Source organism: Camelina sativa, chromosome 6, assembly GCF_030686135.1.
Source record: "Camelina sativa cultivar CO46 ecotype springtype chromosome 6, ASM3068613v1".
In the NCBI taxonomy this organism is placed as follows: domain Eukaryota; kingdom Viridiplantae; phylum Streptophyta; class Magnoliopsida; order Brassicales; family Brassicaceae; genus Camelina; species Camelina sativa.
Genome location: NC_141885.1, coordinates 23232313 through 23249981, shown reverse-complemented (window position 1 = coordinate 23249981; position 17669 = coordinate 23232313). Strand labels below are relative to the sequence as shown.

The following is a 17669-nucleotide window of genomic DNA, read 5'->3' as shown; positions in this document are numbered from 1 at the left end:
GATCGATCAATGAGTAATTGTTTGTAACAGAACAATATGTATCGGAAACTGCAAATTAACTTCAACTTTGATCTCACGGTTCAATCAACTTGGGTATATAATGGTCGTCTTGCGGTTGAAAGACAGGACATTGAGGCTGAAGTAGAACGACATTTCCGAGATTTTTTACAATTAATTCCCACTGAGTTTGAAGGTTGTTTGGTGGAGGAGCTGGAGTTGCTGTTGTCGTTCCGGTGCTCGGATTTAGATGCTCAAAAGCTCACCCGTGTTGTGTTAGGGGAGGAAGTCGAGCAAGTCTTATTCTCTATGCCCAATGATAAGTCACCGGGACCAGATGGATACACTGTCGAGTTTTATAAGTCCACTTGGGGAGTACTATACAAAGTCATATCCAAGATAATTGCCAATCGCTTGAAGTTGCTGCTTCCACAATTTATTTCTGGTAATCAGTCAGCGTTTGTGAAGGATAGACCGCTGATTGAGAATGTTTTGCTCGCTACTGAACTGGTTAAATACTACCACAAGGGCTCTGTCTCTGGTCGTTGTGCCATCAATATCGATATCTCGAAAGCTTTTGATTCTGTTCAATGGAGCTTCTTATCGAAAGTTTTAATGGCCATGCGGTTTCCCCCCACTTTTGTGCACTGGATAATGCTCTGTGTTACTACGGTTTCATTCTCTGTTCAGGTGAATGGTGGTTTAGTGGGTTTTTTTCGCAGCTCTCGTGGTCTTCGCCAGGGTTGCTCACTGTCACCTTATCTGTTTGTGATATGCATGGAGGTCCTTTCAAAAATGTTGGATAGAGCAGCCGGTATGCAGAGTTTTGGGTACCACCCGCGATGTAAGAACCTCGGGCTCACTCACCTAAGTTTTGCAGATGATTTAATGGTTCTTTCGGATGGCAAAGCTAGATCAGTGGCAGGGATTGTTGTCGTGTTTGACGCTTTTGCTAAAATCTCGGGTTTGAAGATAAGTATGGAGAAATCAACACTGTTTTTGGCGGGTGTTTCTCTCTCCAATGCTGAAATCATTGCTTCTCGTTTTCCATTTACTCTTAGCCAGTTACCAGTTCGATACCTTGGGCTGCCTTTGGTTACAAGAAAACTTAGCAATAGTGATCTAACTCCTCTGCTCGAACAGTTGCGAGTTCGGATAAGTTCTTGGACAGTCCGCTCTCTCTCTTTCGCTGGTCGTTTGAATCTCATCTCTTCAGTTTTGTGGAGCACTTGCAATTTTTGGATGGCAGCGTATCGATTACCAGCTTCTTGTATAGATGAAATAAACTCTATTTGCTCTGCTTTCCTTTGGTCGGGAACAGAGCTAAATAGTCGCAAAGCAAAGTTGTCTTGGAATGCTGTTTGTAAACCGAAACCAGAGGGTGGCTTGGGGTTGAGATCTCTTAAAGAGGCAAATACTGTTGGTTGTTTAAAACTGGTTTGGCGAATTGCATGTCGAGGCAACTCACTATGGGTCTGTTGGGTGTACATGAATCTAATGAAAGACCAATCTTTTTGGTCTATCAAGGCCAGCTCAAGCTTGGGATCCTGGATATGGCGTAAATTACTCAAATATCGTGATCTAGCTCGGCCGTTGTGTAGAGTGGAGGTTGGTAATGGGGAGTCCACTTCTTTCTGGTATGATAATTGCACTTCTATGGGTATTTTATTTGACTATGGAGGAGATAAAGGCATGATGGACATGGGGATCCCAAAACAGAGTACATTGGCTGAAGATTGGTGTACACGTAGACGTCGCCGCCATAGAGTTAATCATCTTAATGATATGGAGGCTATTATGCACACTCAATGGCTGCAACGACGTGATACGTTTGATACTCTGTTATGGCGAGGGAAGGGGGATAGTTTCAGATCAGCTTTCTCCACCCGCGACACTTGGAACCATATTCGAACGAAGGCAACTACAGTCGCGTGGAACAAGGGAGTCTGGTTCACTCATGTGGTCCCTAAGTACTCCTTTTGTGTGTGGTTGGCCGCGCATGATCGGGTTTCAACAGGTGAGCATATGATTCAATGGAATGGGCAGGCTGCAGGTTCCTGTGTATTATGCCACCATGCTCTTGAAACTCGAACTCATCTCTTTTTTTCCTGCTCTTACGCTACTGAGGTTTGGGCTTCTTTGGAAAAAGGAATTTTTAGAACACAATATTCGACTGATTGGGTTGCTCTGCTTGACTCCATCTCGAGTGATCAACACAGTGGTGTCGAGATTTTTCTTCGTCGTAATCTTTTCCAGATAGTCGTTTATACCATTTGGCGTGAGTGGAATGGGCGGAGGTATGGTGAGGCGGCTCACATTGCACCTCAGCTCATTGGCTGGGTCGATAAGCAGATCAAGGACCAGCTAACTGCAATCGGGAAGATGGGAGAGCGCCGTTATGATGAAGCATACCAACTATGGGTGCAGTCCCGACAATAGCTCCTATGCTATAGTTCTATATGTATAATCTTCTGTCTAATTTTTAGTCTCAAAAACATTAAGCAAACGCTGCACCAGTTGTAACAAAGTATATTTTTTTTTGAATATAATTTTACATTAAATTCAAAAAAAAAAACTTGGGTATATATGTAACCAATAGTATTATCTATGCGACTATGCACGTCATTTCTATATGAAGAGCATCATTAATGGATTATTGACTTGTATATATAGTTCGTTTTGGTTAAAAGTTGACATATCGTTATGTTATAATAAGATGGGTTCAAATTCAACGAATGAAAATAGTCAGAAGACTAAGCTACGACGGGATGAATCAATAATACTTAAATTTGGGCGTTTTCATCATTTCATGGTCAATTTGTTTGACATGTTCATTTCGTTACGCCAAGCGTAGAGATTTGACCCGCACACTGATGCTAACATATAATATATATATATATATATATATGTGTGTGTGTGTGTGTACATGTGACGCTTTGTATATATTCATCAAGTTTTGTTCTTGTAAGAATATGCAAGTAGTTGTATTAGTAGTAAATGGAATGGCTGGCCAGGTCAAACTGTTTTAAATGGAGACCAACCTAATGATTTCTGTAGTCAAGGACATGCTTTTGAAGCTTGAATTATGTTTCCTAGGTGATACTTCAAAGTTTTTACATTTAAATTGATGACATAAATATAGTGGCGGGCGGAATAACAAGTTCGTTTATACGTTGAAAGGTAAAAAATAATGGTACCACAAGAGATGATGTTTTAAAAATAACATTATGTTTCTTTGGAATTTGACTGATATATTTGTAAAACAAAATTTGACAATTTTCTTTCTTGGAGATCAAAATATGATACGTGGAAACACTGGACACCAAAAAGAACTCCTTGCATGATTTTTTTCAGGCTCACATTATATAACATAAGAATCCCCGAATATGGACTTCCTCTCGTCCTCAATATAAGATTGAATGAACAGCGTACAAGTCACAATTTGGGTATTCATAAATGTTTTCACCCAATAACTTAACATGATGTACTATACAGATGCGATAAGTTAGGCTACATATTCACATCTTCTTAACACCAAAATAATTTTTATAGTTCAAACGATAGTTCTATCAAAATAACTGTCAAGATCAATCGTTACTTCATAAATGATACTAATAGAATTATTTTGTCATCTCCTAATTAAACTCAAACTCGTATGATAGTAAAAACGTCAGGATCGGCCTGTCCCTAACCAACAGATTGATTGATGAAGATGCATCATCTCTCACGCATATATAAGTCAAACCAGCATATTCCAAATCCAAACCCTTTTCAGATTCGCGACATAGACCCAAGTTTGGCGCCAACACCATACAACATCAAGTCATCAATGATCCCACATGCTTTATACATATCATGCCGTGTTACTAGAGTACTGTACATAATGTCTAGTATTATTGTAGCTTTTTTGTAAACAGTAAACACCTGAGTAATTGAATAACCATTAGACTAATAACAAAACGCAAGCTTATAGGTATTTATATTTTGCTATCATTTTCATAACTGACAAACATAATTCACTGTTACCTTTTTCTCAACAGCTATTACTGTTGACTAAAATAAGAAAAACAAAACTTTTTGACTGGATTATAAGAAATAGTAACTACTTCTGCATATAAAATAAAATAAACTTATCTGTTCATAATTCATATTCATGAACCATTATAATCATTTGAAATCATATAAACTGATAGTAATATATTTTTTTAATAATTACCATTTCATTTTAGCTGTGTGATGTTTGATTTAATTCTTTTATACTAATCACACTCACTTATTCCACTTAAATTGTATTCATTAATGTTTCACACATGTCCTCCATTTTTTAACTACTGAGGGTTATAGATTTGTGGTGAGTATAACAGAGTGTCCGTAAACATGTCGTAATATTACAAAAAAAAACTAGAGAGATGGAGAGATTTATAGATAGAGAGGTCCACTAATTTGCAACCACAAAATAGGTATCCACTATTTTTTTCGCATTTATCGAATTACTAAGTTTCTTTGTATTTTATGCTGCCAGATCCACTTCCATGAAGGAGACATGAGGTGGGCATTGATTGGATTTTGCAACCTATCACCTAATTGGTATTATCATGATCAGTACTATTGTTATTACTTTAATATTTTTCATGAATATATATTCATAGTGAGCAATGACATAACATCTTAGGTGGATTCCCATTTTGATTAAATAGATGAATGTATTTAGTACCGTTTCTTAAATATTATTTAGGTACAGAAAATTCCAAATACGTTTCTAGGTACAGAAAACCACCTTTTGAAATTTGAGGCTAAAACAAAGTTTTCAAATTCAAGATGGCGAAGATATATATATATATATATATATATATATATATATATATATATATTTAGATGATATTGGTATCTTGACCAGGGTTTGACAGACTTAACTAACAGAACTTTGAATTTATTTTTCAAAATATGACGATTGTATTTTATTTGTACTATAAATTTGACTATCTTAAATCTTAACCTCATCCTCGTAACAAACGATAAACGATATAATACGTTTGGTTTTATATTGGATCTTCTTTAGTCCCGAATGATAAAACTTGTTCACATTATTTGTTTGTATTGTCACTTTCTTATTATATATATCTCCACTAGGACACTAGCTTACATCGTTACGTGAGACATATATTTGGGTCTTAGGCCATCATTAATGGGAGAACACCAAGGGTGTTCTTAGCCCAAAAAATTATAAAAATAATGAATAGTGACTTAGAACACTTTTTTTAGTTCTTGATGTAGAACTGATCTAAACCCAGTTCTTATTTGACGTGGCTTCATGTGATTGGACAAGATTTTTTGGAAAAAAAAAAATATTTCATTTATATAAGGAAGCAATTTAAATGTTAATTTATAAGTTTTTATAATTGTAATATGTTTAAGAATATTATATTAATTTATAAGTATATAATTGCTTTTATATAAATAAGCAATTTAAATGTTAATTTATAAGTTTTTATAATTGTAATATGTTTAAGAATATTATATTAATTTATAAGTATATAATTGCTTTTATATAAGTAAGCAATTTAAATGTTAATTTATAAGTTTTTATAATTGTAATATGTTTAAGAATATTATATTAATTTATAAGTATATAATTGCTTTTATATAAGTAAGCAATTTAAATGTTAATTTATAAGTTTTTATAATTGTAATATGTTTAAGAATATTATATTAATTTATAAGTATATAATTGCTTTTATATAAGTAAGCAATTTAAATGTTATTTTATAACTTTTTATAATTTGTAAAATGTTTATGAATATTATTTCACTATATCTTTATTCTAAGAACACCATAATTAGTTCTCCCATTTTTTTATCTATGATCTTAACAACTGATCTAACATTATTTTCACTATATATTTAATATAAGAACACAAAAAAAAGTTCTCCCATCATTAATGATGCCATTATGGAAGAAAAAGGTAAGGGGAAATCAATTACTATTTTTTCTCTCTCTTTATCTATGGCGACAAGAAGTGATCACTTTGGCAACACGTCTTTTACAATTCACCAAAAAAATGAAAAGAAATTGGCAACACGTACATGTACACATGCAATTATTTGCCCCTGTGTAGATGAGTTCCACGCTATCCACAACGTATTTGGTTATTGCAATTAAATTATGTACATATTTCGATATGATTCCAAAGAGAAAAGCTTGTAATAAGTGGATTATGGGGTATAGAGGATATATTTATACATCAATTCCATTTTTAAAAAACCTCAAAATAGGGTGTCCGTGTCTGATTTATCCGCAGCACGGCAGCACCCAATGATTGATTTATTGCATGATCTTGAGTGATAGAATAATATCGTATACATAAAATACTAAACTTCAAAGATAATTACGTACGTATGCAATTATTTAAAAAAATACAAAGCAAAAGAAGACTAGAGGGGCGAAATAGAAAGTGATGGGATCATCAACATGGTTTTGTTGTCATCGTTTTGTCTTTGTCCAGCAGTCTAGAAGAAATATTAAGTCACCAATTTTGTTTCATATTAAGATTAAGTCACCATTAATCATGCTAAATCATGTAGTTACATAAATAATGACTATATATGACAATAATGCACATATACACGTACATAGAATGCAAACAAATGCTATATGTTAAAAAGACTTGCGTAATTGTGCAACTAACCTCTTTTATATAATACATGCAAATGGTTACGTAGTCTCTCTGTTTTACATATATAATATTTTTATATATACAGTATACGTAATTCCGTTTATATAAAAATACTGTAGTTCTTGGTTTGAGAAAATGTATATCTATATCTATATATATATATATATTTGAACGAATAACAAATATAAATGGATGAAAACTGAACATTTGGCCATGAGAATTATGTAGTCATGGTTTATCGAGAAAATGGCTTTAGTTTGCTTTCCATCAATAAACTCATTAATATATTTGTTCATCTTATCAAGATTTCGTACACTTTAATCATTTTAAACATCTTTCTAAAGGAATCAATAGTTAATAGGAAAGCTGAATCCAAAATACATGGTGTTAAATAAGTAAACACACATAATAATACGTCTTGAATCGCCAAGAACAACGATAGTTCTATCAAAATTATCCTTTCTGATAGATAGCAGTTATTAGTTATAATATTCGCTTCATCATTTGACATTATTTTTGTTACTTGTTTGCTGAGAGTGCAATTAAAGTAAATCAATTAATTATTATTTGTTAAACGAATTAACTAACAAAGGAACGGGTGTTATTACACGTAAGAACCGGATGGCTCCATCTCGACTTCAAAAATTTACCTAACTTGCTATACGTACGTGTGCAACAACTCCTTGAGACACATGCATATACTGTACTACAAAAAGTTTCGAAGTTTTTAGAGAATGAAATGAGCATGCAGAACTTACTTGTAAAAGCGTAAGAGAATCAAATATTGATGCTCATCAATCAGCATATATCAGGATTTCTTCTATATGTTTTCCCCCGTGCCGATAAAATTGGAGATCAAATTTGATGTAACAATGTAGTAATGAATAGAAAAATTTCTGTCGTTTCACTTTGGAAGACAAAATGGATGCCCTATACGACCAGCAAAAGGTGTTTTCACGATATCTAATTCATATGAATAAATGAAGGAAGGACTAAATGATTACTTATATAAAGGGTAACAATAACTATCATGGAGATAATAATATCATAGTTGATCGAAGAAAATGGCTTTAATTAGCTTTTCCACCAAAAAAATCATTAACGTTAATAATAAGTACTGTATAATATTTTCAAGATTTCGTACAAGTTAATCATTTAAATCATCTTTCTACATAGGTCAATGAACCAAAATGATTTTTCAATGGAAAATAAACATTCATTCATAATCCTGAAAGATAATTTATATTCCTTTTTCATCATTTTACATTATTATTGTTATTTGTTTGCTGACACTACAATTAAAGTAAAGCAATTAATTATTACATTAAAGAAACTAAACTAACAAAGGAACAAATGTTACACGTCAGAACCCGCTGGCTCAGACTCAGCCTTTCAAAATTTTCACCTAAGTTGGTACATTGTGTTCCCACATTTATGTTTTAACCCTTAGAATTTTTTATATTTACAATTTAACCCCATGATTACATAACGGAGCAACCGTTGGGGTTCTCATCACTGAACATCCCAGGACCAGGAGGAGCGTTCATGTTTGGCTGCGAGTACGGCACGTAACTCTCACTTGCGTAATTGTATCCTGAACCTGGATAACTCTGACCTGCCATCGGATAACCCTGACCTGCCATCGGATAACCCTGAACTCCCATTGAATAACTCTGACCGTACACGTGTCCTTCTTGCCAATACATAGGAGCCGTCGGATAAGATGAGTATCCATAGTAATCCATCTTATTCACCATCGCCACAGGCGGCGGCGCACCTCCTCCTCCGCCGTCTCCACCTCCTTTCTTCTTCTCTCCGCCGTCACCAGCCTCTTTCTTCTTCTCTCCGCCATCACCAGCCTCTTTCTTCTTCTCTCCACCGTCACTTACTTCCTTTTTTGCTTCATTCACTACAGCGGCAGGAGCCTCTTTCTTTGCTTCAGGAGCGGCGGCGGCTTCCGTCTTCTTTTTCTCGGCGGCTCCGTCATCTTTCTTGGCGGGAACAAGAGGCTCAACGGTTCGTTTGAGCTTCTTGGTGAGTAGAGGCACTAGTTCTTTAACGTCCATTGTTCCTTTCACTGTCACCACATCTTTAGCTCCGTCAACAGCCACCGTTTCGACCCCTGAATACAAATTAATTATTAATAAATTAGCATAACTAATATTTATTTATTTTTGGTTTTCGAATTTAGTAACTTCGTTTGTTATTGTTATTTTCTTACCTTTGATTTTCAATATTATTTTCTTGATTTTCTGAATACAACCTTCACAATGTAGTCTGATCTTTAAAGCCACCGAACTCTGAAACACAAAAAGAAATTAAAGTCAAATTCAAAATCAATAAAGAATTCCTTAGACAATTAAACTAGTTTTACTTTTTAGCTGCCTAATCTTTTTCCGTTTAGCTTGTCTGCCTATAATTAAACTAGTGTGATTAAAACTACAAAACTGTATCCTTTTAAGTTGCTAACGTACGTTGTTTAAAAAACCGGCGTACACTAGCAAAAGCATAGTTGTCTCTTCTTGTATTCAAGTAAATTTATACCTCTTTTGGAGCTGCCGGAGCAGGAGGAGGAGGAGGAGGAGTCGCCGCCTTATCTTCACCGTCAGCTTTCTTCTCTTCGACGGCAGTGGGGACAGGAGGTACGTCTTCCTTAGGTGGTGAAGGTGGCGGTGGATTCGCGAGAACCACTTTTCTCTTAGTTTTCTCCTCCAACTTCTCCCGGAGAACCACCGGGTCAATCTTTCCGACCACCGTAAGCTTATTCCCACCAGTATCCGCCGTCACATCTTTCACTCCACCGAAGTGTTTCACCATTCGCTTGATCTTCTTAGCGCAGCCTTCGCAGTGCATATCAACTTTGTAAACAAAGGCAGAGACAACCGCCGTGGCAGCGGCCGGAGCTGCCGCAGAATCTCCTCCACCGCTCTTTGGCTTGCTGTCTGTAGTCTCAGCTGCGACTACGGTGGCTGCCGGCTTCTTCTCTTGTTCAACTTTGGCACCTTCTTGAACTTCTCCCATTTCTTGGTTGAAGATAAGGATAATTTTATTAGGGGTTTATTTTTATTCTTTTGTATTTGAAAGATGAAGAAATGTTTGAACAAGAGTAAGCGGAGGCAAATGTGCGTATATATAGAGAAATATAGGGTGCGTGGAGATTATTATTTTACAATATTGTTGATTGATACTGATTTATTTTAACTTAGTATATTTATAATGGTTTGATGTTACATGTTGATTTCGTATGTGTATTTGTTGGGGGCTGAGGTCAGCGAGAGTGGGCGTTTGACGCCGGTTTGACACAAGTGATGGTACTAGACACGAAGCCACCAAGTTTCTGAACATAACATTATTTTTATATAATCAATCGGATAATATTAATAAAATTTAGTTTGTTTTTATACGTTAAAATAGCTGATCAATTTTAATGATTTCTTAAAGGTAAGCATTGCTTTTGAAACACAAAAGGGTATCATTTTCCAGCTTTGACTACTTGATGACTATAGTCTAGATTAGCCGAATCTTAATCAGTTTGAGGTAAAAATACATTCGACCAATAGTCACAATTCAAAGAATATACATCATACCTTACTAAAAAACAAAACTTTAGTTAGAAGATATATCGCAAAATGCTGTTTTATTTTTGAAGTAGTAGTATACGAAAAGTTGGGATCATTTTGTTATTTGCTAGATACAAAGTGAATGTATTATTTTGTTAATAATTAAATATTGTATATCCAATCATGAAAGAATGTGTTCACCAAAAGTTTGGTCAAAAACAAAATAAAAAATGGTCCAAACGCACAAACAAATAATCATAGGTTATACTATAATTTAGAGTAGGATGAGATATGAATCGATAATTTTATGTTAGGTGAGAGAAATTAAATTAACTGCTGATTCGATAATAATGGAAAGATACGAAGCCAGAGATTGGTTAGACAACAAAACACGTAAAACAAGAGAACAGTTTTATTCAATAGAATTTGGTTTTCAATAAGTTGGCAAATATAACCGTTAGAGATGTAACCTAATACAATACAAAAACATTACATTATGGATATCGTTACAACTGGTTCGTAAACGAATTACGGGACTAAAAAGGGATGCTTTAATTAAACCCATTTTTTTGAATTTTTGAATCACATCATTCTTGTTTTTTTAAAATAATTTGTAAAGAGATTAAAGAGATAAAGATGATACTTTTCTTTCTGATAGATATTGGGTATTGGTTAAAGTCATGATTTTGCAAATTGCATAGTCTTGTCTCATGATAAGTGAAGTTGATGGAACCTCCTCTTCTTTTCTCTTTTTGGGTTTTTCCTTTTGTTTAGAAATTTCATTTTAGGGCAGCCCATCGGGGTTACTCTAAAATTTATGTTTTTATTAAACAAATAATTAAAAAAAGAAAAAAAAGAAAAAAAATAAGATTGTTTGGTTGAGCACCATAAGAAATGTTGCTTGTTTGAAAATAGACATATGTTATTTACTTATTGATATACATATTAAAAAAAAAAAAAATTGTGTAATAAAAATATATTTTTTTAGTTTTTCTGAAATACTATTCATCCTTGCTCCATTAAAGATGGTCTTAGCAAGTGGTTTACTACAATAGACTATTAAAAAAATAAAGATAAAACTCCTTAATTACACAACAGATTTAGCAAAGGTTTTTAGATATTTGGTTGTAATTTTTAGGGAAATATACCCAAAATACATAGAAAATACCACATTTGATATTAATCCCATTTACCTTATATTAAGGTCAGATCTAAATTTTAAAATAATACAAGAAAAACGACAAATGGCACATGTTTTTAATTTGTCAAGTTGTTTGACCGATTTATATATTTAGTACAGTACATAAAAGAATTCTAGACATGTGTGTCAGTGACTCAGTGTGTGTGTAATTTGCATATATGCTAATGCTACTAGTAAATTTAACAGCAAATTTTTATGCAGATTTCAACAAAATTGTACATGTTTTCGAGTATTGAGAATGTAATTTCCACGTTTTCTTGTAATATACTATTCGTATCACCTAACCAATGCACATACACTAGTTTACACGATTCGTACAGCACCACTAGCTTACATAACTATTTTAAAATTCTTCAATATAATTTTGTTTGCTCCCCTGAAGAGCAATTATTGATTTAAATTATACGAGTTAATTTGGTTTTAGACATTTAGTAAGTTTCAGCTTCATGGAAGCGGCCAAGAACTGCCTATGTTCAAAAAACATGGGCTGCGGTATAGAGACAGAGACATGAGGAACTGCAAAAACATATTGAGTTTTACACTTTTACTTTTCTTATGAATAACACTACCTTATTGGGTTTGGTGTGTGAAAAATATTGAACTTATTTGAAAACTTTATTTCAACTGCATATGAATAGTAAAAGGATAAGGAAAAGTAAAAAATTGTTTCATGAGTTGCGTAATTGCGTTTCGTTCTCCCTTTACCGGTCCATTTTGTCAACATCATGTTTCATTGTGTTTTTTGTTGAATTTGTTTTTTTTTTTCATATGGTCCTATGTGTGACGTAATAGCTGAGGTGGACACATATTATCATATATTCATATTGACATGAGATATAATAGAGTTTGATTGAGAACTTTCTTTTTCGCAAAGTTTAACGATCAAAAATGACCACAAACTTTATCGTAAGTTTGTCTTTGTACTTTAAATTTTGTTGTTTGTGTTTTGAAAACGTATGTGTTAGTAGTTTGGAGTTTGGAGTTACGTTTGTCAGTATGTAATCCTATATTTGCCCGTAAGCTAAATACGATTTTAGCATTTAACATTTCTTGTTTTGTTTTTATTTCGGCATCGTTTTTGCTTTTGTGTTCTGTACCATGTAGGAAGAAAAACGTAAACATGGTTGTTACTTTTAACTATTTAACACGTAATATTGACTCAAATCCTTTAAACTGTTTTTGTCAAGTACCACAATCACGAATTTTGACGAAGGTTGTATAGCCACATGAAACACAAGAGTGGAAACGTTTTCAACACACATTGCATCTTCAATTATGATAACAAAATTACTCATCATTAAATCTACTAATCGCCAAGACAAAGCCGTTCATATCACATTTGCTCCTCCGCGCGCGCATCACTTTATATCTTTGCAATAGAGGTGTACATAGAAAACGATGGGGTATAGAAAACGTTTAGAAATCAAAGTTTAGTGGGGGCAGAGACAAAGTAGGAACCAATTCAGCAAGAACTCAATTTTTAAACATGATATCTAAACGAAGTTCCAATCGATATGCAACACTATTACAAGAAGAATTTAAATAATATAAGTTTGGATTTGGTACGGGTCTGTTTCAATATCATTGTTATCATTATTGTTTTCCTCGGCACAAGCACCATATTTTATTGGAACCGAGACCCTATCGCGACGAGTCTATATGGTGCAGAAGTATCTGGAAAGAAAAAAAGGAACTTCCCACATTCCTAAATCCTACCAAATCGTGCTAACAAATAAACAAAGAAACAGAAAGAAGAAAATGAGAGAGAAGAAAGAATGATTCTATTATTATTTCATTAATTGGTTTTGATATAATATCTTGTTCCTTTTATACATAAGGATACAAGGGATACTAGAGTTTTAACCTAGGTTCTAGATTCTTCCAATCATTGTTAGGTGGCGTCATTTTCATCACATGGTTCAAGGACGGCAAATTGGTTCTTGGTTGGCAATGCCGTACAATCTGCAGGTGACGTTTTTCTTATTTCTTTGTCGTGTTTGGCAGGTATCCGTTGAGTAGATGTGGGCTTAGGAAAAGTGTTGGGCCTTGGTCCCAATAATCCTTTTTGCAAAGCTGTGTCGTTTTGGACACATTTCTTCACACTACCCCGCAAACTTGGAGTAGGTGGTAAGCCAACGCCAATTTTGAGCCTAAGAATCTCGAAGGGTCTTTGAGGAAGAGACTTGGTGAATATGTCCGCGAGCTGATAGTCTGCAGAGATATGGTTCACAATGATGTTTCCAAAAGCAACCTGTTCACGAACATAGTGATAATGTGTGGCGAAATGTTTGGTGCGAGCATGGAAGCTTGGATTCGCGGTAATATAGACAGCCGAGAGATTATCGCAGAAGAGTTCTGGTGTAGCTGTCAGTTTTACTCCCAAGTCTTGAAGTAAATTGACAAACCATGTGATTTCAGAGGCAGCCTCAGACATTGCTCTGTATTCAGCTTCAGTGGAGCTCTTGGAGACTGTCTCTTGCTTTCGTGATGACCAAGAGATCATGTTGCGACCGAGGAATGTGCAGAATCCGCCAGTGGAGCGACTAGATTTCTCACATCCTGCGTAGTCACTATCACTGTAGGTTGTAAGGTTGGAGTCTAAGTATTTGTCAAAGGAGATTCCCATAGTAGTGGTTCCTTTGATGTATCGGAGAATACGCTTGAGGAGTTGAAGTCGGATACTGAGGGTTCATGCATCTTTTGACATACATAATTCACAGAGAATTGCAGGTCTGGTCTGGTTAGTGTCAGATATTGTAGACGTCCTGCCAAGCTGCGAAAGTATTTTGGGTTAGCAGATGGTACGGACTGCGTAGGTTGAGCATTATTACCAGATTGTTGTGGTTTTTGTTTTAGTTGTTGAGGAAGGGGTGTTGCAATTGAAGCACACAATAACATTCCGGCGATGGCTAACAGGTCTTCAGCATATTTTTGCTGCGATAGGAACATTCCTCCGTCATGATACTGGATTTGAATACCAAGGAAATAACGGAGCTTGCCAAGATCCTTCATTCGAAATTGTGTGTTTAACTGTTCGAGGAGGTCTTGGAGCAGCTCAGAAGAGTTTCCTGTAATGGCCATGTCATCAACGTAAAGAAGTAGCATGATGACATTCTTGCCTTTAAAGCAGACAAATAAAGAAGGATCCCTCAAGCTACAGGTGAAACCGAATTCAAGCAGGAAGTTACTGAATTTGTCAAACCAGGCCCTTGGTGATTGTTTTAGACCATAAAGAGATTTGTGGAGGAGACAAACATGATCTGGATACTGTTCATCAACAAATCCTGCTGGTTGCTTCATGTAGACAGTTTCAGTTAGATCACCATGAAGAAAGGCATTTTTAACATCCATTTGCTTAATCTCCCAGTTCATTGTTGTTGCAAAGTGAAGAACTGCTCTAACTGTTGCTGTTCTTACTACAGGACTGTAGGTCTCAAGGTAATCAATACCTTCTTCTTGTTTGAACCCTTGAGCCACCAGTCTGGCTTGAAATTTGTCTAATGAGCCATCTTCATTAAGTTTAACTCGAAACACCCATTTGGAGCCTAAGACGTGCATATCATGAGTGGGAGGAACTAAAGAGAAGGTATTTGCCTCTTTACAGTTGCCCATTTCCTCATTCATTGCTGCAGTCCAATATGGATCCTGTAACGCTTCTGTCACTGTCTCAGGATTCGGTTTGGAGATTCCTGCTTTGGAGCGAGTTTCCATCGGATGGGGTGAGTTTGATGTAATGTCTACACTTGTTTTTGCATTGGTAGTGGTGGCTTGATGATCTGCTGAATGTTGCACAGTTGGGACTAATGATTGAGAGCTCTTGCCTATAGGAACAAGTTCTAAGCTTGTCGTACACCCAGAACTCTCATCATCAGAACCATGTGTTGATTTAACAGGAGCCACTGTTGTTGTGACCTCATTGTCGTTGACTGAAACAGATGAAGCAGTAGAAGCTGGAAAAGGAGAAACGTTTAGCTGATTGTTGATTTCAGGTGCAGAAGCATGTGCAGGAGATACCACTTGAGCACAGGGATGTGAGTTTATCAGAAACCTCTTGAGCCAAGCTGTATATAAAGGAGTAGGTGCTGAGTTTTGCAGATGGACGTATAAGTTTGCAAAGGGAAAGCTTGATTCATCAAAGATTACGTGACGGCTGAGATAGACGCGTCCAGTGGGGGGATATAGGCACCGATATCCTTTAAATTTTTCAGTGTAGCCTAGGAAGACACACTTGAGAGTCCTAGGGTCAAACTTAGTTTGAGCATACAACCTTAGAGTGGGAAAGCATGCACAACCAAAGATTCTCAAGGCAGAGTATTCTGGTGCTTTGCCAAAGAGTGCTTCATACGGACTGATATTACCAGTAAGAGAGCTGTGAGGCAAAATATTAGATAGAAAATTTGATGTGAAGAAGGCTTCCACCCAGTAGCTTTGTGGAGTAGTACTTTGAAACATCAAGGTGAGAGCCATTTCAGTTAACTGTCTATGTTTCCTCTCAGCAATGCCATTTTGTTGAGGTGTATGAGGACAAGAGATGAAGTGTTGAATGCCAGCATCTTGCAGGTGAGTTAGTAATCTTTGACTTATAAACTCTCCACCACCATCTGACTGAAAAATACCAATTTTGGTCTACAACAAATTTTCAACCAGACACTGATACTTGAGGAAGATAGAGTATAAATCAGATTTTCTCTTTAAGGGATAGAACCAACAATATCTTGAAAAATTGTCAATAAACAGTGCATAAAATCTGAATCCTTGAACAGAGGAAACAGGACAAGGACCCCAGAGATCACAATGCACTCTCTCTAAGGGTCTTGAGACAATAAATGAAGAAGAACTAAATGGCAATCTTGAACTCTTCCCAAGCTGATATGGTTCACACACCTTGCTGGTACTTTTATTGACTTGAATTGCCTTATTTGCAGATAGGAGCTGAAGAACTTGTTGATTAGGATGTCCTAATCTCTGATGCCAAACTTCATCACTTGTCTTGATTTGTCTTGTAGAGTAAAACACCTGAAATTTCGGATCATCCAGCTTGTATAGTCCATTATTTTCCTTTCCCTTTGTCAGAACTTTGAGAGTTGCTTTGTCCTTAATAACAACATCAATATCATTAAATGTGACATTAGATGGGTAATCTTTAGTTAATTTGAACACTGACAGTAATGACTTTGCTATTTCAGGGCAAACCAACACATCTTTGAGATGAATATTACCTGATGTCGAAGGGAGATTTGCATAACCAACATGAGTGATTGGAAGGTAGTTTCCATCACTTGCCATTACCACATCACTACCATGGTATGGTTGAGACTGTTGCAGGCGCTGAGTGGAGCTTGTAATGTGTGATGTAGCTGCTGAATCAGGGTACCAGCTGTTGTCCTCAGTGACATTTGTGATGTGTAAGGCTGAGAAGGCGGAAACACTGATTGCAGGTGGAGCAGGTTGTTGATATTCCTCATCGAACCTATACCAGCACTCAAAAGCATTATGACCCCTTTTACTGCAAATCTGACAGACTGGTTTCTCATTTGCGTTGCTGGAAGTTCTGGTTGGGATGACAGACGAGAACTGTTGATGAAAGCCACGACCATGAGTGGAGAATGACCCTCTGCCTCTGCTTCTGTTACCGCGACCGCCACGAAAACCTGAGGTTCTTGTGGTGTTGAAAGCAAGGTGTGGTGAAACTTTGGTTGAAACAGAGTATCCTTGAAGTCTATCATCGTAACCAGTAAGGCGAGAGATCACATTATCATAAGTGGGTGCTGGCAGATGATCCATTGAATCCTCAATAATATTGATAATAGGTTCATATTCACGACTTAAACCTCTCAAAGCTGCAAAAATCTTCATTTTCTCACTAACTGGATCACCTATTGAAGCTAGCTGGTCACAAATATCTTTGATTCCCCTAAGATAATCTGACATGCTTTTCTCTAGTTTTCAGCATTTTGAAGACGCCTTTGTAGCTCAAATAACCTAGAGGATGATGTGCGGTTAAAGTGAGAGATTAGTGTGTCCCATACCTCTTGAGCAGTTGCAGAAGCTACCACCAGACGTAGAACGTTCTCTGTCATGGAGCCGAGCAACCATGCTTTAACCACCTGATCAGATCTGGACCAGCTCTCAAAATCTGGGTTGAGTATATCTTTAGCTTTGCCATTGTTGTTGTTGCGGATGGGAATCTTCTCATCTGGAGGTTTGGTAGCTCCATTGACAAAGCCTAAAAGACCTT

General features: G+C 36.0%; 1 protein-coding gene across 1 annotated transcript; it reads right to left on the bottom strand.

The window, feature by feature from the left end:
* Positions 1 to 7893: 7893 nt before the first annotated feature.
* On the bottom strand, positions 7894 to 10043 carry LOC104792476 (heavy metal-associated isoprenylated plant protein 5). Its single transcript, XM_010518625.3, has 3 exons — positions 9215 to 10043; positions 8892 to 8970; positions 7894 to 8792 (listed from the first exon to the last, which is right to left on the bottom strand). Exons 1-3 carry the CDS (start codon positions 9689 to 9691, stop codon positions 8152 to 8154), a joined length of 1197 nt encoding a protein of 398 aa, XP_010516927.1. The 5' UTR covers positions 9692 to 10043; the 3' UTR covers positions 7894 to 8151.
* Between the last annotated feature and the right edge of the window lie 7626 nt (positions 10044 to 17669).

Bases quoted from the DNA above. Each gene is read 5' to 3' on its own strand.
- LOC104792476 (XM_010518625.3), bottom strand. From the start codon at position 9,691: ATGGGAGAAGTTCAAGAAGGTGCCAAAGTTGAACAAGAGAAGAAGCCG. The intron at 8,971-9,214 runs GTATAAATTTAC...TTTGTGTTTCAG, and splicing joins CTCCGGCAGCTCCAAAAGAG to AGTTCGGTGGCTTTAAAGAT. The intron at 8,793-8,891 runs GTAAGAAAATAA...ATTTGTATTCAG, and splicing joins AATAATATTGAAAATCAAAG to GGGTCGAAACGGTGGCTGTT.